This window comes from Anser cygnoides, chromosome 10 (genome assembly GCF_040182565.1).
Source record: "Anser cygnoides isolate HZ-2024a breed goose chromosome 10, Taihu_goose_T2T_genome, whole genome shotgun sequence".
Classification (NCBI taxonomy): Eukaryota; Metazoa; Chordata; class Aves; order Anseriformes; family Anatidae; genus Anser; species Anser cygnoides.
In genome coordinates this window covers 8954049-8980303 of record NC_089882.1, presented here as the reverse complement: position 1 = coordinate 8980303, position 26255 = coordinate 8954049, and the positions used below count along the sequence as shown (strand labels likewise).

The 26255-nt window shown below is 42.7% G+C and overlaps 1 protein-coding gene across 31 annotated transcripts in view; it reads right to left on the bottom strand.

Moving 5' to 3' along the window:
• Positions 1-26255, bottom strand: part of MAGI1 (membrane associated guanylate kinase, WW and PDZ domain containing 1) — a 327075-nt gene that overhangs the window by 165814 nt on the left and 135006 nt on the right. For all 31 annotated transcript variants that reach the window (XM_048071991.2, XM_067003356.1, XM_067003359.1 and 28 more), the window contains exon 2: positions 2145-2261. In XM_048071991.2, coding sequence (XP_047927948.2) covers positions 2145-2261 — 117 coding nt within the window. The remainder of the gene's footprint in view (positions 1-2144; positions 2262-26255) is intronic.

The following is a 26255-nucleotide window of genomic DNA, read 5'->3' as shown; positions in this document are numbered from 1 at the left end:
TGCCTTTCTTCATGTTGCATTTAGTAATTATCACTTCATTTAGCCCTTCTATTAGTGCAACAAAAAGCAGCTGGCAGGCCAAACACGCTCAGTCCAAGTGACCTTGTGTTCTTGTTCGTGTTTACCACATAATCAGCAGAGAATTCCATTTTCAAATACAAGACTTCATAATCCATTAGCACTAGAGATTGGTCCAGGGCTCTGGATTTACTGGTCACGTGCACCAAGGAATAAAAATATGAGTGTGCAGCTAGATTAATCTCCAGACCTGTAAAGCATTCCAACCCACCATGCGTGCAGTCATCTCATTCAAATTCACACATGAATATTAGCATCATTCTTAAAAGCTACCACTAATACCATCCCCACGGTACACGAAGAGAAAATTAAATGTTACCTGCTTTACAACTCAGCAAGTACGAAGAGACATGGTAACCGAACTCCACTTCTCAGATTTCCCATTTGTTTCATAAACGGAACATGAGTACTGATGTTCTTATTAACACACCAGCAACACAAACCTCCTCCTCCTCCTATTTCCAGGAGGCAGCAATCGCTTTCACCGGTCTTAATTTTAAATCAAAAGTCTTTAAGCGAGTCCAAGCAGTTTAGCTCACCATCAAGTTCAATAAATCAGAGAATAGAATCAATGGAAAGCATTTCAAAATGTAACCTTGGTAACACACAAAATGCGTCCACAGTACTTCACTCATTTGCTTTATTTGCTGCTTCAGAAATTAGAAATTGGGATGTAACACATAGGCAGAAGGACGTTAGCATTAAGACATTGCATCTACCGAGCCTAACACCACATGCGTTTTCCTAGAAGGCACTTTCCCCATTATACCTTAAAAACCTGCAGCCAGGCAAGTCAGATGACTGAAAACTAATCATATTTCATGCTAACAGAATGGAAAATGGAAGTATTCAATAGAAAATAATAATCCATATTTATTCTTTACGTCCACGCACAGCACTTTAGAGGTAATTTGGTCCATGCTTTCCACTGATAAAACGAGAACAAACTCAACAGCGATATACAACATCTGCCATTTGAAGAATCAACATCTATCAGCGTTACCACACAATTCTAACTGTGGCCCTACACAGTTCTCCCTTGTGCAACACTTAGATTGAAAACAGCTATTACTCTACCTACCATTATGTGGTATTTGTTGGTAAATACTGATTTTTGAATGGCAACATCATTATTCAATATTTATACAAGTCTTCCAATACAAACAACCTCTGATTCACGTACAGATAGAAAGCTTAAAAACGTTTTGCTGCTCAATTTAGCATGCTATAACTAAGAGTTTACTAGCTCTTAGCCAAGCCTGATCTGAAAGGCATGCCATTATCTTCAGAGCTCATCAAGGTCCAAGCAAAAAACCTTTTGTTTTCAATAACCTCTTCTAGAGGCTGGAGAATGGTGCAATGAAATAGGATCTTTTTCCACTTATTCTGCATCTTCCCCAAAAGCTAAGCACAGACTGATTTTGGGTAAAGCTTCTGAACTCCTAAAGTTTATCACTCTCTAAACTTCTCTGTTTTTCTACTAGTTGGTTTCTGGGTGAAAAAGAGTATTTCCTTCTTAGCTTCACTTTTGCTGCTTACCGCCTACGCGAACTGAAGATGACCTTCCAACAGTGGCAGTGCCCTCTTTCAGTGTGACCCAGCCACAAAATGCTGTTCCATTTCACACATTAAATAAGCATCAGAAATAAAGTTTTGCTAACAAAATAAATATAAAAAAGATGCTTTTATTCATCGGTTTCAAAACAATAGAGGAACATGCACCATAATGATACTAATGAACACTTTCTAAGCCAAGTACTCTTTTTTAAAATCTTTTTTTTTTTCTTCGCAGTAGAGCAGCATTCCAGCCATGTATCAGAGCATCCACTGATCCAAAAAGGTCATCACAAAAGCCGAATACAAGGATGAACTGGTTTCCCTGTCAACCCTATCTCAACCCTTTCTGCTGTCACACATGCAAGTTTGTCCTATCTGAAAACTGAGCTCTGCACACCACCACACAAAGGCTGCCTCCGATAAATAAATCCACAAATAAATGAATAAATAAATAAACCAATTAAAATTCCACTCCGTGTAATCCACCAGGTCAGTGTTTTGTTACTTACAAGGCACAGCATGGCGATAAAGGTTATCTCTAATAGTCTGCTGTAGATCGTGATCCGGCGATCCTTTCTGAAACCTCTGGTTGAGATAATGTCTCAGGTCTTTGTTCAGTCTGCTTCCTGCAAAGAAAACACAGCCATTTATTTATTTCTAAATGCACACAATTAACATTTCCAATTCAGGCAAATGTTAGGCTTCCATTCAGAGTCCCCTAAATTATGGCATGCTGACTTTACGAGCGGAGGCTCATCTTCCTCTACAAATGGCTAATTACCAAAAATAACTCGCTGTAAACAAGAGGTCTCTCTTGCCTCGTAACGCATCTTTCTTCCTGTGGTGCTAAACAGATCATGATTCCCTTTTATCACTTATTTGTCTGAGCAAATGGAGAAAGACAGATGACGTGAAAGAGATGAAAGATAATAAAGGTAGAGGATTGTTTTTGCAACTCACTGGAGAGGGAGCTGGGCAGGGAGATGGAAAGGAAAGACTGCTCCCATTAGAGGTACTAACACAGCCAAACACGGCACAAAATCAAAGATGAGCTGTACTTTGCACTGCTACCTACCCCTGCACACAGCGTGAGTTGGGAAATGACTGAAGGAGTTAAGAGCACCCAAAGTTCTTAAAAACCAACAGAATAATATCCAACGCTTCTCACTTGAATTTGTTTCCCCATTCAGCTTTGAACACTTCCATAAATATGTGAGAATAAAGACAGATGAGCTAAAAACAACAACCACCAAAAAAAGCAAGACTTTGTTGTAAATGAACATTCAACACCAAATCTTTTCTTGTAGCAGAACATATGAACTGGAGCAACTTAATGAAGTCTTTTCCCAGAAATGAAATATTTCCAAATCTGAAATAATGCTGACATTAATTTGACTGAAAAGCAAAACCAATCCCACATAAACCTACAGAGAATGGGGATAGAAACCCTTTTGTTCTTAAAATAAGGAGTGGAAAAGTAGCTCACACAGGCTGAGGCAGATCTGCACCGTGGGTGCAAGAAGCTTATAGAGGGGCTTAAAGGGGAGACCTGGAAAGGACACAGAAGATGGACCCATTGCAGGAGGGTTGCATAAATTGTAGGAAATCCCTTGAGCTGAAAATGAATTGCTGGTAGCTGGGAGTCTCTTGGGAGAGGAAGTGGGGGAATATCAAACATCTTGCCCATTTCCTTTTCTTTCCTAGGCATCTTGTTCAAGGGCACAGACTGAGCTAGAACACTGGGCTACGTGGACCTCGGGGTGAACCCCCACAGCTGTTAATACGGTCTTTTACAGTTTGCATGATCATTTTTTTATTGGATTGTGAATATGTAATGCAGAGGCCATCTCAATATTTGTTGACACTGCACTTAACGTTACTGTTGCGGATCCCTGGCTGGAGCCTCTAGGAACCACTGCAAAACAAATCAAGAATGATAATGCTGCAACGCAGTGCGGCTGGACAGCGGGGCTGGGAGGCAGCGGCGGCACCAGGCAAATGAGGAAAATAGTGCTGGCCGCTGAAAGAAACGGGCAGGAGCAGCCTGAGTAATGAGGATCTGCAACTTTTGAACAGTAACATCAGGTTAAAAACAAGCGTACAAACAACAACAGAAAACTAATTTGAAAAACTGAGTTAAACTCTAAAAAAAGAAATACAGGTGATTTGTATTTTTTTGTATGTACATTCTCCAGACAGGTTTTTTTTTTTTTTTTTAATTTAAGGACGGCAGGAAGGAAGGAAGACAGGAAGGCAGGTTTAAGCTGCAGCCCCTTTCCTAACAAGAAGCAAAAAATTTATGACCAAGATGCTCATTACAGAAATGGCTGAAACAACAAAACTGAAATAAAGGCCGATAAAGCCGGCTCATCATACCTCCTGACTTACCCCAAGCAACAACCCCCACTCCAAGAGCAGTCTCTGGTTATTACATTTAAAACAAAAAAATAAAAATGGTTTCCCACATAAGACTGTGGGTTAAAGTTTTCATATTTCAGATCTGACCTTCCAAACTCCAAGTGTTTGATTTGATACCAAGTCTTTTGACTCCAGAGAGATACGGCACGAAAAGGAGCACCCTCCGAAATAATAAACCACTTTATCTTTCCGTTGAACAGTTCATACTTTTCTCTGCACACGATAGTAAGACAAGGTAGTTACTCATAGCTAAAAACAAACAAACATGACAAGCACCTTGGACACGCTGCAGGGGAAGGAATTAAGCACTGAGCTGCATGTTATAATTTAGGCTCTCTCCTGAAATACTGTGTGATTCATGATTCAATGATTTATGTCACAATAATGTCTAGAGGTGAAAAAGCTCTGCTGAGATAGGCTTGTTTGACTACAAAAAGCATGCAATTTACTGATGATATCTGCCTTTATCTTCCCTCTGTGCCTATTCCATCGAGCATCTCAGTCTGTTACGGCCCCCACTCGGAAGTTTGGCTACGGGGTTATGCAGTAGCTGGGATCTCCCAGCTGAGTCACCGATGTGCCAGCCAAATGGCATTGCAAAACCAGGGGCTACAGCAACGCTTGCACACCCGTCCCCTCAGAGAGCTCACAGCAATGCCCATTTCTATTACATTTACTTGAAATAGGGAGGAAAAAAAGGGAAAAAGGGAAAAAGGAAAAAGAGAAAAAGGGGAAAAGAAGGGAAAAAGGGAAAAAAAGGGTTACATTTTTGTTGCTAAATTCCAGAAAATTCCAGATGGAAAAAAGGCTTCCTGCAGCCCTGACTAGCTTGGCTCAGCAGCTGCTGAGCCCCCAGCTGTGCACAAAACCAAGCTCACCCCACACAATCCAATCCAGAGCATGGAACAGGAAAACAAGCTCACAGAAACTAACCCCACACAGAAAGCTGTCGAAAGGACCCGCCATGGAACACGTGGGATTCTCTGCCATTCGAAGTGTTGCAGTCCACCCTATCTTTTCCAAAAATCTGCTCAGCCGTGAAAGGGCACGTGCTTGATCCTGGCATTCTTGAGCTGATTCTAGCGCTAAACTCAAGTTTAAGAAGTCTGATTTTTTTTTTTTCTAGAGCCTAAAATATAAAACCCTGCAATTCCTGAGAAACAGAAAGGCATGCCCGTGACATCTCTGCAACCTCCCATGTGCAAAGTGCAGCAGCAAAACTCGTACTTGAAGGGCATCCCCCACCACTGCTCCCTTTGCCAACACGTCTCACCCGCCGACGGCTTCTGCCCCTGCGCCAACCAGCACCAGGCTGGGTGGGAAGGCAGGTGCCCAGCACCATCTGCCTTCGTGCAGACGTCCTCCCTTTGTAAAATCTGATTCCACGCATAAGTTGTGCTAAGAATACACCTGGCTTCAGTTTCCTTAGAGATGAGCCGTGCTAACTGAAAGGATAATACACTTTCAAACACTCCTCTGTTTTCAAGGAGATCGGATCTTACATTTGCTCTTTGGAGAACCTTCCTTTTCTTCTCTGATAAGCACATGTAAGGAGATCCTACAGCGATAACAGCAGACCAACAAAAGATGCAATCCAGAGGAGACAGCTCTTAACATCCAACCTTCCTGCTGTTGGAAATGCAGGAAATGCCACTAGAAATTCATGCTGGAAACGCATTTATTTGCCCACAGAAAAACTAACGTGTCTTTTCTGTAATCAAAATTGGGCAGTTTCAGAAAATCAGACATTTAAAAATAAATAAATAAAAATCCTTCCCTACTAACTTCAGCAAAAATCATACTTTGAAACTGAAGAATTACAACATGTTGCAAGATTGATTTTTGTTGCTGAAACATTTTTAACCCCTGGAACAACAAAAGCAGTGCCTTTCTTTATAAGAGAAACAAGTTTCCCCTGCTCTCTCCCCACTGCAGACTACTCCAAAGCTGAGATGTTTCCACCTTATTACCTGAACCCTTCTTTCCCTTGCATGAAACAAAGGCAACTTACTGTATGGCCATTTTTCTCAATTATTCTTAATTATAATAGCGCATTTCAGAGCACATCAATCATCCTCCCAAACCATTGCACCATACTGATATCTCAGTAACAAAAACTAACCCAAGGGGGAAACAAAACATCTCCCATGAAAAGAGCTGATACTGCTGACATGTAGTTTTCTGAGAAACAATAAAAAGGTGCTGGTCAATTGTGTGAAGAGATATATTTATATAACCTAAATGTTTTTGTGATTAATGAAAAATATCGACTGTTTCTACATACGCTTCTCTCAAACCCTCAGTGCTCTGTCACACACTTGTCCCCCAGCAGTTACCCAGTACTCAAGGCACCAGAGGAACTACGCTTTGAGAATTCTGCTCTGACTCTTGTTGCTGCAATTCCCGGTTTCTGCAGGGGAGCAAGCTGCACACACCATCACCCAGCGCTGCCTTCGCCGCAGGAGCGCATCCATCTCCTCCAGAGCACCGCCGCCAGCGAGCAGCACACAGACCCGGGGGGCTGAAAGCTTCTTGCTTTATCAAAATACAGCCTTCCAATAAGGAAAGCAGACTGCATAAGTGACCGAGCAAAATCTGCTATTTTTCCCAGCGAAAAGCTGCGAGTGAACATCGCCAGGCTGACAGCACCTTCCTGCCAGCTGGTAGGCAGCCTATGCCAGAGCTGCGCAATATGTATATGCCGAGGATATATTTTGAACTCATGTTTTATGCATTTGGAAACTGGCGTTTCTTAGTTTATGTTTATATTAATTACTGCAGCTGTTTTTATCCCATTTGTGCGTTGAGATGGTCAGAGCTAATCCTGATAAATAGCTGTAGTCTGGCAGAGCCCATGGATGTGTGTGCCACGATGGATCAGGGTCAGGCCCGGGACACAGTGGTCTCTGACCTATATTACATTCCCCTAAGAAGGTTTGCAGCAGTAAATATTTTAGCTTTACCCTTCTGTGGAAAGGCTACCGATTGCCACATTCACAGTGGCTGACTGCATCTGAACTGGAAAAATGCGTTTTCCATTCCCGAATTGCAGCAGAAGCCCCCTTTTCTTGTAGGGATCTCCACTTAGAGGCATCTTCAGAGAGCGATTCTCTGCGGGCGGACAAAGACCGTTTCAAAACAACAGGACCGTGAAGCAATCAAAGGTTAAAGGCCTCACTAAAGGGATAAGAGTGCAATAGAGTCATCTGGATTAAGACTCTCTCTTGCCGCCTGATGTCTACATTGAGGGACGGATTCCATTTTTGAAAGACACAAAGATTGCACATGTTGGATTTGCAGTATAAACCCCCGATTATAACATGCTGTCTTTCATCTGAAGATCTCTATCTGAAGATATTTAGCAGCCATTAGTAAGCTATCTTTGTCGCACAGGAACAGAACAGTGCCAACCAAATGCAGAACTGCAGATAATTAAAAAAGATTAATAACAAAAAATCAAAATAAAATAATAAAAATCAAAATAACTTGCTTAGAGGTGTGAGCAGAGAACCTGCAGCTCACGTTTTGCAAGGCAGCGAGGGGACTTGCAAACTCACTTGGGTGACCTCCTGGGCTGGGTGGCTCAAACCGTGCTCCTGCCTCCACGGCTGCTGCTCTGCCAGCAAACTGGACTCAACAGAAACTCATCTATACCGGCAGCCAAATCAGCTCCCCTTATATTGTAAAGTGTATTAACCTAAGCTAGTCTTAAACCCATCACCCTCTTTAAAACAAACACTGCTAACTAGCTAGTTGTTGTTTGGGTTTGGGGTATGGGTGGTTTTTTTTTTGTTTTTGTTTTGATAAATGCTAAAATATTAATGAAGTAACTAAAGACAACTTCCAACTGCATTGTTAAATTCTTACTGAATACAGGGGGCAGACAGGGCTCCTGGGAAGCAGAAACCACTTAAAACTCTTCCATACAACACTTTACACGAGAGCAGTGCTGGCATCAACCCTGCATTCACCACTGCATCTTACTAATGCCTGCAATGGATTTCCTTCGAGTCCTCCTGTAAAGGCAGCCCTGATACTCACACATACAGTTTGTTACTACCTGGAGAGATTCATATTTCATTGCTGGACCAATTAATATAATATTTTTCACAGTAAAGTCCACCAGGCAGCAGCCTGTCTTAGGAGATGAAATGAAGGCTGAGTGGATTTTTATCGTTTAACAAGACTGCGCTGGTAACCACACCACCACCAAATCTTCCTAATCCCAGCAGTTGTTACCCAGATGATAATATTTTGTGCTATATCATTTCATTCTGTCCCAGCCTTGTCTTCCAGCTGCCGTCCAAAAGTGATTATAAATAATGGGGCTATAAAAGCCATTCAATAATTAGAAGATTCATTGGCCATATGCCAGCAGTGACAAAAGAGAGTGATTTATGTAAGACGAGTATGTCACATCTGCCAGATCACAGTTTCATTACGCCTGTGGCTTTAAGGTCACAGTTAAACACTCTTCCAACAGCCATTTGTCAAGGGGGCGCTGGGGAGAAGTGGCCAAATAAATCACCACCGTTTTGTTTGCTTTCTTGTTTTAACTGCTAGGTAAATAAGTAAATAAAGTCGGGTACCTACTTTTGTTATTCCATGTCTCCTGTGAGGTCAAAGACACAAGGATATATACTAAGACACAAAGGATTCATTCATCGTTGCTGGCCAGAGTTCAAACAAGACCACAAAGCGAAAACATCCAGTTCAAAAGCCTCGAGTATTCATAGGGCTTCTTAAATACAATATAATCTAAGCATGTTCTATCTGCCAGCCACCCATGAAATGAAGGCACCTTGTAAACCCACAACCTGTTGGTAAATTAATTGCTATTACATTTTCCTAACACAAGTAAACTTAAAAACCTTTTATGGCTCAGCGTGCTAAAGATATTTGAACATTGCCAAGGGAGTTCAGCTTAACAGTTAACACGGCTCAGCAGACACCTGATTTGATGCCAGTTCTGTTTTCCTTTTCCCTCTATTAAAAACAAACAAAAAACACTAATGAACTTTTACTGCTGCGTACAACCGGTCCCATGCAGCCCAGATGTTTGGGTGCCCCACAAATGCTTCAATAGCCTCATCTGTCAGCGTCGACAGTTGCTTCCCTACCAGCGTGGGGTCTCTGCTGACAAACTCTCCTGGCCTGGGGTACAAACTGGATCTTGGTGAGGCACGTTAAATACAGCCCCAATCTTCCTTTCGTTTGTACCAGCCTGCTACAGCCGGCCTCAGATGCACTGCTTAGCTCAACCTTGGTTATTCTAACAAATCCATACCACAGCCAAAGCGAAACGACTGTTCATCCCCTACCTACCTTCCTGAGGTAAAACATAAAACACTTCCCAATTTCTATGCTTCAGAACCCACTCAGAACAACAAAGCCACGTCCGATGCAAATCCTTCCAGTGGAAGGAAATTATGATAAGCTGGAGGGCTGTACTGTAAAGAACTGCAGAAAGTTCCAGGATGAACTACCTCCACGGCAATAAAATCCAGCTTTGATGGAGCACGGCTCAGTCTCCAGCAGCAGCCCAGCTGCTGAATCAGCAGAGAGCACTTCAGCGCAGCTAGTAATTCCTGTCTGGAGAATGAATAACACTTGTTACTTTATTGCTAACAGAACTTCTTAAAATATTATTTTAGGTGTAAGTTGTGAATCTGAAGGAGATGTATTCACTCCAAACTTTCAGGGCGTGCTCAGAATCGGGAGCAGGCGAGAGCCTACTTGGCACCGTACCTTTTGGTATCGCTCTCCATCTGCATGGGTGAATGAACCAGCACTAAAGTGGTAATTCAGCATTTGCTGCTAAAGAAATACACTTAACAGATCATAAATCCCTGGTGAAACTATTCTACAAGCACCTAACCTAATCTACTGTATTCGCAGGGCACTCCACATTATTTTCTGTGCCTTAATAGTGATTCATATTTCTAGTGTGAATTCAAACAAATAGCCTTTCAGCTGAGTAGTGCCAAAAAAATAACACAGAGCTCAGGCTCGGAGGCTGAAAAGCAGAAGTATCATCATTTATACACTAGGCCTGAGCATTCGGAGGCCTTGTGACAAACACACTTCTGTTGCCCCTGGCTGAGTACCAACAAATGCAGCAGAAGGCCCAGCCTGTCTCCCCTTCGGCCTTTTCAAGCTTCCAGTGCCCTCACAGTTTTCATCACAAACTTCCCAAAATTTAACTACAGCTACAGCCCTGGGTCCCTTCTGGGGCTGAGGAGGTCAAGTTGTCCCCAGTGCTGGTGGGTGACACAAACTGCCGGGGGCTGCTGAAGCTGTGACCACGCCGAGGAAAAACGCAGTTCTGCTGATCTTTGCGCCAGCTTTGCTGTAGACAGTGGCAGGTTTCCATGCAGAGGGGTCCTGTCTTGAAGTAAAGGCAAGAGGAAGAATTTAAGGGCATTTTCTGCTCCTCTCTTCTTAAAGCATTCGATATCTTTTATGCTCGCATGGAACCTGTAGCACCAGGACGCTGAAGAACGAGGGACATTTCTCTAGGGGAAGTGGCAACTGTACCTACCCAAGGAAGTCAGAAGGACAACAAATCTAAGATTGGGGTAACACATGATGCAAAAATAATGGGTACTGCCTCTAAATGCACCCGAACTGGTCAGGCTGAGAGCCTCACTCAGCAGCATGGCTTTGCTGCGTCCACACAGGAGCTGGCAGACGCACAGCCAGCCCCAGTGCTTCTTGCCTACATCACGGTTAATGATTACCCCAACTAATTACAAGCTGGAGGTTAACCACTACTACTCTATTGACTCTCAGGAATCCAATTTTCCTGCCTCATGGTGTTTTCAGGAACCGCTGAAAAAAAAAAACCCTGCTCTTGACTCAGTTTTTTTTTCCTTTTCTGCTCCGTTTTTCACTTCGAAGAATCCACACCAAACACGTGGCAAGGAGGGAGCCAGGGCTCTCGGGCAGTCTCTGGAAGTGACAGCGGAGAGCGAGGTGAGAGAAGGGGCCTGCCGGGATCCCAAATTTTCTTACTGAAAAGTCTCCAGGATAAACCATAACACTGATGAACACGCTATAAGGCTATCACAGGAAAGCTCAGGGAAGAGGTAAGGGTGCAAGGAAGAACCTCCGGGAAGAGTTAGGGGTGCAAGGAAGAACAAAGTAGCGCAGCATCCCCTGGGCTTGTTTACAATGAAATCTGGACTAGCATTACGCTAAAAACTTGAGACAGTTCTGAGGCCAGACCGGCGCTGGACGAGAGGCTGGAGTTACCCGGCTAGCAGTCAAGCTGTGAGGTTACAATCACGTCCTTAAGCACTTCCTCATGGTGCTGACTTTAAACCAAGCACCCAGAGCAAAGCCTCAGCTCTGCAAAACTCTACAGAAAGCCATGCCCTGAGGTGAGCATTGGGAAGAGCCACTCCTCCGAGGCAGGCGCTCTGCCTTGCACACAGACACTGCTGTGCTGGGGCTTTCGGCAAGGAAAGCAACGAGGAGTACAAAGCAGTTGACAGTGGCAAGAACTGTGATGTTGCCATGTAAGTTAAGGGGAAAAAATTTTAAAAAATAATAAAATAAAATGCACATTCAGCGTGAATGAAGTGGCATGGGATGCAGCCTCTTTCCATGAGCCGCTCCAAAAGAGTCCGTCCGAGCGGCTCACGGCCCGCCTCTGCTAAGCCTTTCCCAGGCTGTGTGAGCAACCCAGTGTTAGGACTTCATCGGGAAAACACAGCCTGCACGGGAGCCACCTACCCGCATTCGTCACCGACACCTACTCCATAAAACGGGGCTGCAGGAAGCAGCCCGGATAAGGGAGCGTTGTTCCTTTTGCCGTGCTCCCCCTCCAAGCAGCCAGCATCTTTCCTTTCCTGGGAGGCGGGGACAGAACGGGAGGCAGCAGAAGCACGGTAGGGGTGAAGAAGGGAGTCTAGATAAAGCAACGGGAACAGGAAAATCGAGATGAAAAGCACTTGCAGTCTTTCAACCAAAGGCATCGACCCGTTTCTGGAAATTAGATGCGTATCTCTGCTTGTCTTCTGAAAGAAGTCACCATATGTTCTAAAAGTAGGATATAATATTTGAGCTGTAAAAGCCAAATCAGCTTGAGAAACAGACGGTATTACAATGCTTTAGCAGAACAAGACCCACATAACAATATGCCAAACTCATTTTCTAGAACAGCACTAGGAAAATATTTGCAAAATCTGTAACCCATTCCCTAAATACAGCATTGGATTCTTTCAGAAAATGGGGGGAAAAGTGAAAATGCCAGTATCTGGGATTTATTTTCATTATTTTTTCTTACACTTGCTCTTCGCTGTAACTTCAGCACGGGAAGTGGGTTTTGGGGCTTTTTAAAAACCAACAACAAACTGATTTCAAACTCCTTCGGCAGTCAAGTCAAGGCCATTCTCATCCTTACTTTTCTGCTTGGCTGCTGGAGGGACAAACTCCCATTGCCCTGCTGATTGCCAATGAATTCTAATCACAGCTTTACGAGTTTCAGCTCTGCCCTCGTCAGCTCCCGGGCGCACGTCAATACCACCGGCCTGATTTCCAGAGGTACTGAATACGTGAAATCCAATGCTAAGAGCCAGTGATGGACAGACAATAAATGCACACACTGAAAGAATGCAAGAATTCTGATGCCTCCTATATATTTATTTATTCCCCTCACAGGCATCAGACAGAAAACGTTGGCCTTCTTGGAAGAAACAACCCGAAAACCACGTCCGCTGTCCAACCCACGTGCCGATTGACAGCCCATTCCCTGCTGTAGCTGGACAATGTTGGAGCTGCACCAATTTCTCAGCAAAGAAAAAGAAATCTATGAGTTTCTTTCTCCAAAATATATTTAAATATATTTATTTATTTTACACAAAGGGCTCCAAGTTACTTTTCCAACCTGCTCTAGCAATTTCTCAGGTACCAGATCTGCCAAGGAACCAAATCAGAAAGGAGACTCGCTGTGGTCTCGCAGCAGCGAGTAGAGGTCCTCTTCCTGCTTTGTTATTTTCAGAGCATGAAAACTAACCCTAACCTTAGGTGAAACTGCCTTTTTTTTTTCCTTTTAATACATAATTACACATTTGTGGAGGTACAGAAGAGGCACCAAACCACTAACATACAGCACATAAAAGAAGCACAAAGGCAACAACGCTCTGTGATTTAGAAAGTTAAGCTCTCAAAGCTGAGCATAATTAAGAGCTAAATCTGCTGGGGAAAAGCACATTTAAACAGAAAAACATGTATTAACAGTTGGGAGTTGTTGAAACACACTTTACAAGAGGCACAAGAAGCCACAGAAATCAAGTAAGAAGGTCACGCCGGTTAAAAAGCCAACCTGGCTTATAGGGAAAGAGGCTGCAGCTTTTTTTTTTTTCGTATCACAGACAAAGATAAAACAAGATCTAAGAAACAGCACTGACTCTGTTTAATTATTCTAACTGCAAATATCTTTGTTTTATTTTTAGGCTACTATTGGAACAGCACTCTGACAGTTGGAGGATATTCTCCATCCCTGGAAAACACTACATTAAGACTGAATGTATTTTTTCCTGAAAAAATAAATTCAAGTTTAAAGAGGAATTGATTCAAACTAGGTCTATAATGTACTGACCTATAGCTTGGAAATCTAATTTAGAAAGACAAATGCTGAGCAGGGTAGGTAAAAGATTTGGAAGAACAGGAGATCCAGCAGCAACTGAAAGGAGTTCGCAGCAAAACAATGCAGAGTGCGAAGGCTTCAATTGCTCTGCTGACCAAAAACCTACGCAAGTTTGGGAAATCTCAGTGGTAAAAGGAAAGCGTTAATGTGCTGATTCTGTTATAAAAGCAATTCAGCACACAGCACTATGGATCTCCCTTTTGTGGAGAAAATGGAAATGAAATTCTAAAATAAGATTTTAAAGCCCGGACAGAGTTGGCTGAAGCAAGCAGGAATGGGGCAGGCCAGTTCGCTACGAGTTTTAATACAGTACTACCATATCTTCTTGCTAAAACTCAAATTCTCAGACAAAAAAGTAAATGAGGGCAACATGGCTGTTAGCTCTTCCACACACAATCAGGTTAAAAAAAAAAAAGCTCTGATTCTTGGGACTCTCTTCCACCTAGGACAATCCTCCTTTGCTCCAACTGCCCCATTAAAGGCTGTTTAATGACAACAGGTAAAATAATGAACCACTTGCATTCAAAACAAAAAAAAAATTAACTTGCATAGCCCTAGTCTCCAACATAAATGTAATACCTCATATAAAGCAAGCTTGGCAATTAAAAAAATAAAATGTACACAAAAAAGCTTACTATGCTCTGTAGAAAAAAAGAATCGTTTTTTTAAGGTCTTATTTTCTTAATGTGTTTATAGGAGTGCCTGTATCATGTTTCTGTCACCCTAACTTTTCCCCTCAAGAACCAAATATGAATATTACAGATGGTAAAAACCACATTTTCTCAAACAGGAAATAAATGTTTATATGTGGCATACAGCAAAATGTATATTTCCAGAGACAATAGCTACAAGTTTTAGATTTATTAGTGGAAGGCAGGAATTTTTAATGGAAAACACATTTTTGGGGATAAGAATTTTAATTACAAAGAAACAGCGCACAAATGGCTACTTTAGATGCAAAGCAGAGCAGTTCTGCAACAGAATCAAGAGGACATGGTCTCTTTTTGGTGAAAAACTGAATATTGAATAAAGAGAGAAAAAGCTTGACTTGAGCGTACGGCAGGCTAGACATTTTCCATGGGATGCTTTTGATCATCAAATGGCATTTGTAAAAGTGAAGTCATCCTGCAGGAACATGACATTTCTGCAGAAATTAGGCATAGCTCTGATGGCGCCTTTTCAGATTATGTCTCAGTGTGCCAGGCTATCCTGATCCTGCTTTAGGGACATGGGTTCCTGAGGGTCCAAGCTTGGACAAGTCAAGCTCTTCCGTCCACATGCCTCCCATCTCTGTCCTTCTCACAATCCTCCGGAAATTCATCCTGCAGGAATAACCATTAGCATGCTAATCCAAAAGCAGTGGCTTAAAAATGACACCTCCAGAATGAAGTTTCACAGGTTCTGGTTTGGTTGAAAGGGAGATATCGGATATTTGGCTCCTCAGCTAGGCCCAAATGAGGACTTCCTTTTGTGAGCACGTCCACTTAGCTGCAGGCACCTTGTGCTACAATTAACTGCAAAGTACAAGTCCAGCAGTTGTCAGAATAACAGTTTCCCACAACTCAAAATGGAAAGAAACACTGGTTTCATTCCCATTACATTACTGTATCTAGCGGTGGTCTCACACTCATATCTCCACAATGAATGGCTTCTGTGAAAGATTAAAAGGAAAAGCAAAGCTGAAGGGTTTAATCGGGCTGTGCTGCTGGCTATGGCTTCATAGGATTTCTCCCATTCTGCAGGATGCAAGCAGAGTCAAACAATCTTTATCCCCCTTTTTGCCACGTGATGGTCAGCTCTCCAGACTCACATGGGTCTAACCAATTTGCAATTCTGCTGGGAAATCTGCATGCTCGAGCAGCGGCTTTACTGCCATTGTCATTAAAAACAGATACTGTAAGAGCGCTGATGACCCAGCTACAGACAAGAGGTACAACAGAGAGCAATAAAAATCAGCATTAAGTGTCTAAATACTAATTCCTCCTCCTTAACTTATTCTTATCATTTTGGAGAGCTCTCCTTCTACTTCCTCAGTCGGTTTGCTAACAAGCAGTTTTCACTCCCACTTAATCAAATGCACTTGGAGGTCTCATGCACTGGTTCCGAAACGGAAAGCTCTGATCAGCTTAGCCTCCAGTTCATTTTACGCTTCTCTTGTTTTTCTGAGTGTGCAGTGAAAGCTCAGGAATTCCTACAAAGATCAACTTCTTGGAGCTCCTCGTACTCCATCTATGACAGAACGGCAAAAATATTTTGGAGAGGTCTGAGATGACCCAGCAAGAGATGCAGGGAAGCACGGGATGGGCCTCACATTGCTGCTGAGTGGATGTCACTGCTGTTTCTGTCTTAGGGTCCTTCAGGACTTTGGCACAATGGACATCCAGGATCCGCTGTTCATAAAGAGAACCCAAAAGCCCAGTTCTCCTCCAGACAGCAGCTGCATGAACGTCTGCAGCGCTGTGCCAGTCCCACCGCCCTGTTAACAAGCCCCGTGCTGGGGCCTCAGCTTCCTAGAAATAAATTCTGCTTCTGGCTCTGAGCAAGCCCAGCCAGGCTGGCCCAGTAAACTGCCGTGTTTGACATGTTGTGGTTTTGCATACTTCTGTCCCAGGAGTTTCAAAATTCCACGGCTTAAGAGTAATTACTTTGGTGAATTTTAAATTCCTTTGGTTTTGGTCTCTTCTTTATGACACAGCCTGTTTGATAGTTTGGGAGATTTTAAGAAGAGGCTTCAGCAACTGGTCCTGTTGTGAAACGATGCTCCCCTGTTGCTCCTTCTCCACATCTGTGCAGACACAGAAGCTTCTTTCAAACAAGGTCGAAGGTACAAGGTACATCCCTGAAGGTACAAGGTACATCCGAAGTTGCTCTGTAAACACCATGTACGCCCAAGCCTACGCCGCCAGCACATAAACGGCAGCTGCATCCACACGGGCTGACAATTGATTTACCCATAATTTGCAACCCCTTTCAGAGGAACCAGACTTCCTAGCAATCAATGAGAAAATAACCTTGTTAGCAAATAAGACAAGGTTCTTTTAAATTAATCAGTCTTTTTCATCCAAACAGTACAGATAATGAAAGAGATGATATTTTACATGACCTATAAAGAATAGAGTTTCTATTTCAGGCTGTCTTTCGGTAAGGGTGCCATGATTATGTTTTGTTTACTGGACAGAATAATCTCTTATTTGTTAAGACTTGAATGCAATTTTGTACAGTAGAAAATTTTTATCTTCTATTGTCTTAATTATCATCTGGAGGGTTGAAACATGAGACGATGGCACAGAACAAAATGAATATTTATGTGCTCTATCTGCAATTTAAAGAGAAAGGACTTGGAGCTTTCCCTAGCTCACGTGCCGAACGTGCCGCATCGGACTGGTGAGTTGTGTCTGAACTCAGCGTCTGGGAGAAAAAGGTGCAAGTCCCCAGGAGCAGATGGGGAAAAGAAAAGGCTCAGACGGTGAGCAGTGCACGGTAACATTGGCAGGTTGTCCTAGGGAAGATCAAAGCGAGCCGATTTTTAATTAAAACAAACATAACACAAGGCCTGACCTGCTCAGAGTTATTTGAAAAGTATCAATAGGGATTGAAAAAAGACAGTGCTTACAGATAATGTTACATCAGTTAATTCTTCTGCTGCCTCATTGCTGTATCAATGCCGACCTTTCCATGTCTGAAAAAAAGGAAGAACTGAAATACCTTTTTTTTTTTTCTTCCCTTTTTTGAGAAGAAGGAACTGGTTTGGTTTTAGTTTTGGGGTTTTTTTTCAGCTCCACAGACAGAGAGATAAGAACTGAAAATAATCAACGAAAATCAATCTCAAAGAGAGAAATATCAATTAGCATGAGGTTAATTTCTAATTTTGTGCTAATATGACATCCAGGCTACGCTGACAAAAAAAAATCTGCATTTTAGAGAGAGAGTTTGCATGGCTTATCAAGATAATCCTTTTTGAATACAGTTTTAATGACAAAGGAGAAATAGTTGCTTTAAAACCTAAGTGCCTCTATGGCATCCTGCACTGAGAACATGAAGCAAACGTTTCAGGTTTGACTTGGCTCTTGCGGACTCCAGGGGTAATTGCAAACACAGAAATACCAACAAAAAAAGATCTTTTCCCCTTGGTTCTGTTTCAGGTCACGACTATTTTGAGGCCAAGCTTGCTTGCATCTAAACAACAACCACATTATAGGTTTTCCTGTTTGGGGTTCTTTTTGTTTATTTGTTTCCACTACTATGCAAAATCCCTCAAATGCCTAATTCTGCTGTAGCAGCTCCAAATTCAATCAAGTGGATTAACTTTATGCCCACCTAAGCAGCGTGCAGAATACGCAAACAGCCGTCGTCAAGGTGTACCTGCTGCGAGCTGGGCTCGCCGAAGGACAAGACGAACTGCAGACAGCTCTGTACGCGTATCACGGCCCGGATAACTCACCCGGGGCAGGAACAGTCGTTGCCTGAAAGCTACCCCATGTGCCACTGCCCCGTCTGACTGACCGACCCGTGCCACCCTTGGCAGCACACCCCTCAGCCTTTCCTTCCATGGGGGGCAGCACCGCTGGAAAACCCCACGCTGTCCTTCTGCCCAGCCCAAGCAAGCTTCAAGTCACCAGCACCTGTCCAAAAGCTCCTATGCAAAAGCCCTTTCACTACACTTCCAAGTCTTTTAAACACATCATAGCATGGGGAGAAACATGAACATCTTATGCTTATTGGACATTCATACTTGAGCACCTCGAAATAACAATATTTGTATCTGTGCAATACTACCTGCTATAATCAAAGAGTAAGGCCACTCAAAAACATCCACCTATGAAAAGGAAAAAAGGAAAAGAAGAGAGAGAGAAGAAAAGGAATGGAATTCACAGCCAAACAAAATAAAATTGAGAATGCAGTCAAGCTGACGGAGGTAAACTGGAGGCAAAACATATCTGATAAATGCTGAAACCATACTGCCTAGCAGATCAGTGCCTACCGAACAGAAGGACTGAAGAGCACAATCACTCCGGCATGATAGCTATAAATCAGTTTAATGAAATGATAAGCTATTTGTGCAACTATTCATGGCTACGATAATTCATTTACGCTAAGTGAAAATAGACTAGAAACTTGTCAAAATGCAAACACAACAGTGACCTACTGACACGGGTCAACATGAGAAGGAAAGAATCAAGTTCGGGACCCAAGGGCTACAATTACTGCAATGTTCTTCTATAAACACGTCTCTTTTACACTGTGATTTTCCATCGAAAGGCAGATCTAAGGAACTCATTAATACTGAAGAGAAACGAACCAGACGTTACTGAAAAGGAAGTGAGAAATACACATTTAATAATTTGAATTAAGATTTCCTGCCGGAGAATGCCTTTATCTTTCCAGGCAAAGTAGCAAAACAATTTTGCAGGAGAATTTAATAGAGAAATATGGCACACAAAAGGGCTGCTTATATGCATACCTCGGTGGAAGATCTAGGGTAGAAATAAGTCCTCTGGACAAAAATGAGTATTGCACATCAAACACTGCTGCCAAGTGTCATTGCTCAGCTATGAAATATCATGTTGAAATCTGTTTCTAAGGAAAGCCACATTGCTTCCCCAATAAAAAAAGAAAAAAGTTATTTTTATGTTACTACAGTTATGATACACCAAACATAAATAAATCTGTGCCAAAGCAAAAGGAAGCACTTGTGTCTACAGTTTTGAAAGTCACTGATCTGGTTAAGACAGTGGTATTTTGACCACCAGGTTTAATTTTGAAAGGATTTAAGCAGCTTTACTGTCCAGCAGCCACAAATAATTCTGTGCTTGAACACTTCTTACAGAAGTACATGAAGCAGAGCACCAAAGCAACACGCAAAGCGCAGGCCATTACTCTCACCAGCTTTATTACACAGGCAAATGAATGCAAGGTAAACAAATGGTATAGCTCTATTAATCCATCTAGCTGACTTTCTTTTTATATATATACACACTTTTTTTTTTTCCTGCAACGTTTTGGTTTCCATAAGCAACACAACAAATTGCTTTGATTTTGCTATGAACAGGAGACAAATGGGTTAGGTATTCTCTCCGTGCCCAACAGCACATAAGCAATAGAAAGCTTTGAATGCTTCTGCATTTCTTCAACAGCCTCTTTCACTAAGAATTCACCTTTTCCTTCTGCCCGAGTAACGCAAGCAATACATCTCGCACAACAGAAAGAATAGCTCATATCAGGAGAAGGTTGACTTAACTGACCACAAAGAACTAAGCTGGGACTGCTGCATGCACACATGCAAACAGACACAAAACTTAACACATTTACAACCCATCGTGTTTTGTTACATTCAATAAAGAGCACAAAATGGGCAAGAGAACTACTGCTGCTCAAAGAGAAGCCAAAAAAAAAAAAGACACCCGATGGGTTTCAGTTCAGTTCTCCCAACTATTCCAGGAACTTATTAAGGAGAAAGGAATTATGTCTGCATAAGCCAGAGGAGAACCACAGCAGCAGTGTAAGCTGCCTGCATCGAAGACAGCAGCCTGCTGTGGTTGCCAGAGCAAGGAAACTCCTTCTCTGGATGGTGTCTTCTACAACATTTTCCTCGCAATGTATTTTGTCTGCCTTTGCATTTCGTAGCTTAAAACACTATAAAGCTTGCCAACTCTACCTTAATTTTTCCTTCCTGGAAACTCATTAGAAATGACCAAAACTATTCTGAGTAAATGAACTCACTGCCATCCCTTCAGCTCCCGTTAAATGCCACTCTGAGTGTTATGTACCCTGAAAAGGAAAATTGCACCCAATACCTTCCTCTTCCAAGTCCTTCACCTAACCAAAGCAGCAGGCTTGACATTTAGCAAATTCTTGATCCCACAATGGTTTCTCAATTAACTATCACAGGAAACATGTCTGCAGTTATACTTCCAATATGGTACGTGTCAGCTTGTGGAGGAGCTGAAGAGAGAAAAGATGAAAACAGCATGGCTTGTCATCACTTCCATAATCTCATTGAGAAAATAGTTCAGATATACAAGACTGAACAGGCAGGGGTTTACAAAGACAAGGTTCTTTTTGTTCAGTACCTGCAGTTTAGACAGAGGGTAACGCAAGAAATGCTCATGGCTAGATGTCTTAACTACATGGAGGTGCTCCAGCGGATCCGTTTGCCCTTTTGCTTGCTGCATTTTAGAAAGCTCCAGACTACCGAGTGAGTGGCAGTGGTCCCAGAAGGGTCCGTAAGGAAAGCAAAGTCTCCGTCAAACAGTGAGCTTCAAATGTCATGCTCCTCTTGCTAATGTGTAATAAAATGCTCCTCTACTCGGGCAAAAAAAAGAAAATAAATACATCTTGTTTATTTAAGTACCCAGTGACCACAGAAGTAAACAACTGAAGATGAGAGAGATACAAGTACCTGAGGGTGAAGGCAGACGGTCTTTAAATAGAAAAGAAACTTTTTTTTCTTTTTTTCCTGTCTAAAGGAGACTGGATATTTTTCTGACTACCCCAAATAAAGATTTCCCACTTTTCAATTTCTCATGCCATCCTTCCCTTTGCCTACCCTCCTGGCTGCTCAGATGAGAAGTTCAGCGAAGGACCAGCCCTCCACCAGCATCGCCCATGCAGTACCAAGCACCCTGAGCCTCAGACAATGCCCACAACACCACCCACAAAACAAATATACACACGCCTCCTACACACAGTTGCACCGTGCCCTATCTTTTTCTTCTACTTGAGGTCATACGCTCATTTTGGGGATAGATTTGTATTTTGTTCTAACTTCTCCAAAACGTTACCAGACATTTTAGGAGATACAGATATTAAGGAAGGCAAAACACCCACTGCTGTGCATTCTCATGTGACGAGCAGAAATAATTTAATTGCTCCATTACAGACCAGTACCAGACCTGATAGCCTGGTTGCTTCGCTGTACAGAACGTACAATAACCACAAAAAGCAGTAAATGTCAAGAGTTACTGTTATTACTGTATGTAAAGTGCAGAACAAAATTATTTCCCATCAGTTCTGCTATGAAGAGAGCATGATTCTAGGATTACAGCTTTTGTGTTGAACAGCACCACTGAAATTAAAGGCAATTCAAAGTAGAACCACCTAATAAAATAATGAAGAAAAACTAAAATAAAGTCTGCTGTAGCAACACAAACCAGCAGACCACATGAACCAGCTGGGGCACAAGAGGAGAATGTTCAGCATGAAGGCTGAAGAAGGTGATTAAAATGGCTGAAAAGACTACGTCCTCTCCAAATAACCTAGTCAAGCTCTGAGAACAGAGTGAAAATGCAGTAAATTTATAACACAGAAATCACATCTGTTAATTCATTGACGAAGAAAACCTAACACCAGTATGTTCGGCTCCCTTTTGTGTCTGTGTCTTAACATTCACTGTGGTTATTACCTGTTAGGCAATACTACCTGCAATGTGCACGCATACATCAATGACGTGGGGAAGTACTCCTCGTTCTACACATGAAAAATGTTGATTTGGAAGACACGAGGAGTGCCTGCCGACAGAAGAGCAGCAAAAAGCCCACCCGAGGTATCTCAGTCACCTGCCCCCAAGCACTCTTTCCACTCTTTGCCCTGGAAGAGGCATTTAGAAGAGCGGCACGGCTACAGCAGGCATAGGAAGGACTCAGTCGGGATCCACCCAGGGCACAGATCGGTCCTAAGACGTTTTGTGAACACGCTCTTCCATTTAGGTCCCATCCCCTCGCTGTGGTTTTTATCGCACAGCACTATAATGATTCATTATGCTATAAATTATTTCAAGACCAAGGGATAGGACCGTGCATTGAAACGCACGGGGCGACCATGAAAATCTCAAAATCTGTCAACAAGTGAAGCTCATTTGGAAGAAATTGAGCACAAAGGGCAGCTACGAAACCACACAGCGTCGAGCAGCAGGGAATCGGTGCTACGGCATGAACTTGAAAGCAACTGTCAGGGTAGCGTTTCTCGTGATTGAAAGCCATACAAACCCCGGGTCTTGGGGGTAAAACAGAGCTGTCAGCCCGGGACGGGAATCCAAGCAGACCACATTGTTACCGGGTTCAGTCTGCAGCTAACTGGGAAAATTTCAAAGAGGTGCTGGCATGCTACGCCTGGAAAGGGAAGGGAATGAATTAAGGTCCAGCCTACGTCTTCTCTTTTTAACAAAACTAGATAGCTAACCAAGCGAAATAAACCAGTGGCAAAGTCAAAAACTAGAAAATTCATCTTTTTAAGTGGAACGTACAAAACCACTCCCATAACAGGCATTACAAGTGCAATTTTCCCCCTCTACGGTGACTGGGAAGGAATCACTCTCCATCTGGCTCTGCGACTAGGGGGAAGACGGCACCGTTCAGAAAACATGGAGATGTTTGTTGCTGTCACAAAGTCAGTACTTCTGCCCATTCGTCTTTCTTACCACAGAGATGTGAGGTTCAGCTACCTGCTTTGGCTACCCAAAAACTTACATGAGCTACCAAGAAGTCATATTTAATACACCAGCTTTGCTACACTGCTGTTAACCTGTGTAACTCTACATTACCTTGATATAAACTAGCAGAAACACATTACCTCTTTAAAGCAAGCCACCAGTTCCATCTGCTTTGCTAGAACGAATTCAGCCACTTCCCAAAACACCAACAGGCCGAGACACATCCAGACTCTTTGAAAAAATTGATTCATAGCCTGCTGCCTCAAGGATTTGTTAATTTATTCATAGCTTGAAGCAACCTTTGATAAAACTTACACTTTTTTTTTTTTCTTCCTGTAATGCAAACTATCATCTTCTGGATTGCAAACGCTCAGTTTCCCACATTTCATTCATTTCATTGTAGACAAGGGGCTTTGTCCTCCTGAAGCACGGCTGGGAATGCTTTGGTTGTCATTCCAATTCTCTACCAGCTGCAGGAGGAGAACCGCTGCTATTCCAAAACAAAAGGTTAAACATACGTCTTCTTTTCTGGGTAAGCAGGTTAAGCTGAGACTATTAAAGTTTTACTGCAATGGCATCCATTTACAGCAGCAAAAATACCAAGGAACTGAATCTAGGCCACCACTACACATGCACTGATACACTATTTAATATTCTTTTCAGGGCACTTCTAAGAACATTTGATCTCTTTGATATCTTTTTGACGGTACTTCTTCATTAGACTCATTATCTAAAAATATTTTAGATTTTGTTTTTATACACACAAATTCGTTGTGAAGCCAACTTCAATACTGCAAAAGCCACTTGGCGTAGGGAACTCAAATGTACGAATCTCCAGAAATTCCACCTTTTGAATACAGCAGTTTGAATTGCAGATTGGATGAAAGAAAGATGACTCCAGGAGCACAGAGGTATTCTTGCTCAGTAATAGAAGGCTACTTTTCCCTTTCCCCAGTAAAGCTTTCACCCTGAACAAGCCATTAGGGATCTTCAGTCCACATTTAATAATTAGTTTGTTTAGAGGTTCATTTCACAACAGAACCGCAGCCTGTGAATGAGCAGAATAATCTTCCAAGCTTAATTTACTGGCAGTGATTTGTTTAACAGTGACGCTTACAGATCTCAAACCTTTTTAGAAGCAGATGATCTGGGTAATACATCTGCCACACTAACGCCTTGGAATTTTATGGGGCATTCGATGATTTGCTTCTTTTACACATCTTCCTCACATGACCACCTGTGGCTATCGGGTCACTGGTGCTCTTACTGCACTGCTGACACCTGGTAGCTACCTGAGTAGAAACAGAGGACCAGAGCAGTGACATTGTCTCCTTTATATTGCCTCCTTTATATTTTCAGCCTCCAGGCCAGCCTGGGCAGCTATACACTACCGGACACTGGGAATCCTGCAGAGAGCCCAGGGCCCTGCGCCCCAGCAGTCCGCAGCCCTCACAGCCTCGAAGAGGAAGAGGCTCTTCTGCAGCCTGGAGAAAGGCAAAGAAATTAAGTTCTTGGGAAACCAAGAGCAGAGTCATGTCTGTGTCATTAAAACGAGTCATATCATAGTTAGTCCAAAGCGTTTCCACTTAGCAAAACCCAAGGGTGAAGCTCTGAGCCAACGCTTTTTGCTGTTTGGTACCTATTATCAATTCAAATCAGCTTAAACCGTAACAACAAAGTCTGGGAGACCCTGTCTAGGGAGGCTTAGAAAAAATTCTTCCTTTATATGCTTGAAAAAATAATATTGAGCTGCTTTGGAGAAGCCCAGGATGGGAAGAGCAGAGCTGTCATCTGGTAGAACTGGGACAAATTAACATGGCTCTGTCAGAAAGCCCAAAATAGGACCTTGTATTATGTACGGTCTCAGACTGTCTTAATAGCTTCTTGCTCTCCTAAAAGCTTATAGCTCAGCCCAAATTCCACACGCACAATTCTTCATCCTCCATAACGAGATGATTGTTGCATCACTGAGAAATGCAGAATAAAGAAGTCAGGCTTTGGTTATGAAATATGCTAACCAAGAATCCAAAATGATTAAACCCAAGCAACATGAGAGAACTTATTTACTTTGCATTCATGAAACGTTAAGTCATTTCCATAGGAAGTGCAGAAACATCCCTAACAGCTATGCTAGCTACATCTTGCCTTAAAAATCCCCAAACCTGTCCTTGGTGTCCCTACGCAGATGCTCTCACATGAAAAGAATTGAGGCTGGACTCTAAGGACTGGTAGAGTGGAAATGGTGAAATGTGCCAAGGTGAAAATAAAACCAGTCCTGGCACAGCATCAGTAGTTTAACTGAGAGAGTATTGCAGTTGCATAGTGATCTGGTAATATCTGTTTACTAAATAAACTCAAAGCTTACAGAAATTTCTCTGCGGGACTTTGTCGATGTAATGATTTTTGCTGTTGTGAAGAACTAGCACTTAATATCAGAGGATGCTTGCATCCGACTATGCTGCTGGTAGGTTTTGAAGTTCCAAAAAAAAAATAAAAGAAACCAAACCCCACTAATATTCGTCTAAATGCAACACGAATTTTTCCCACAAAAGCAGCAATGTCATTGTGGGACACCGCCTGCAACAAAGCAACACCGCTTATACGCTGCCCCAAAGCATCAAAAAGTTCATTTAGCAGCTGCACCTGTACCTGTGAGTCCAGCTGTGCCCAAACCTACAGCCCAGCAGTGCCCAGGGATGCTCCCCTGCCCCGGACGTGGCTCTCTCTACTATTAAGCTGTTACAAGGTCCCTGGCACAATTTTGGCCTGTGCCAACCACCTATTGCCATGCAATCCCAGGCAGAGTTTGAGAGCTGGCACCGTTTCCCGACCCGTGGGAATGTTGTGTAGGTTAAGAGACTTAACGCTACGGATGTGGGTCACTCCGGACCAAACGCTCCCAGGCACACTGACTAGCAGAGAGGTAACCTCTAATAAAATATTAATTGCACAGTAAATATGCTGTGTTCCCCCTACACACACGCAAAGGTTTGAGGCACTTCACAACACTGGAAAGCAGCAAGTGTTTTAAATACATTCCGAGTTCACACGACGACGGTGGTTTCCAGCATTCATCTCTTGGAGCGCCCTAGAAATTCAAGCTAAATAAACAAAAGCTCGCAT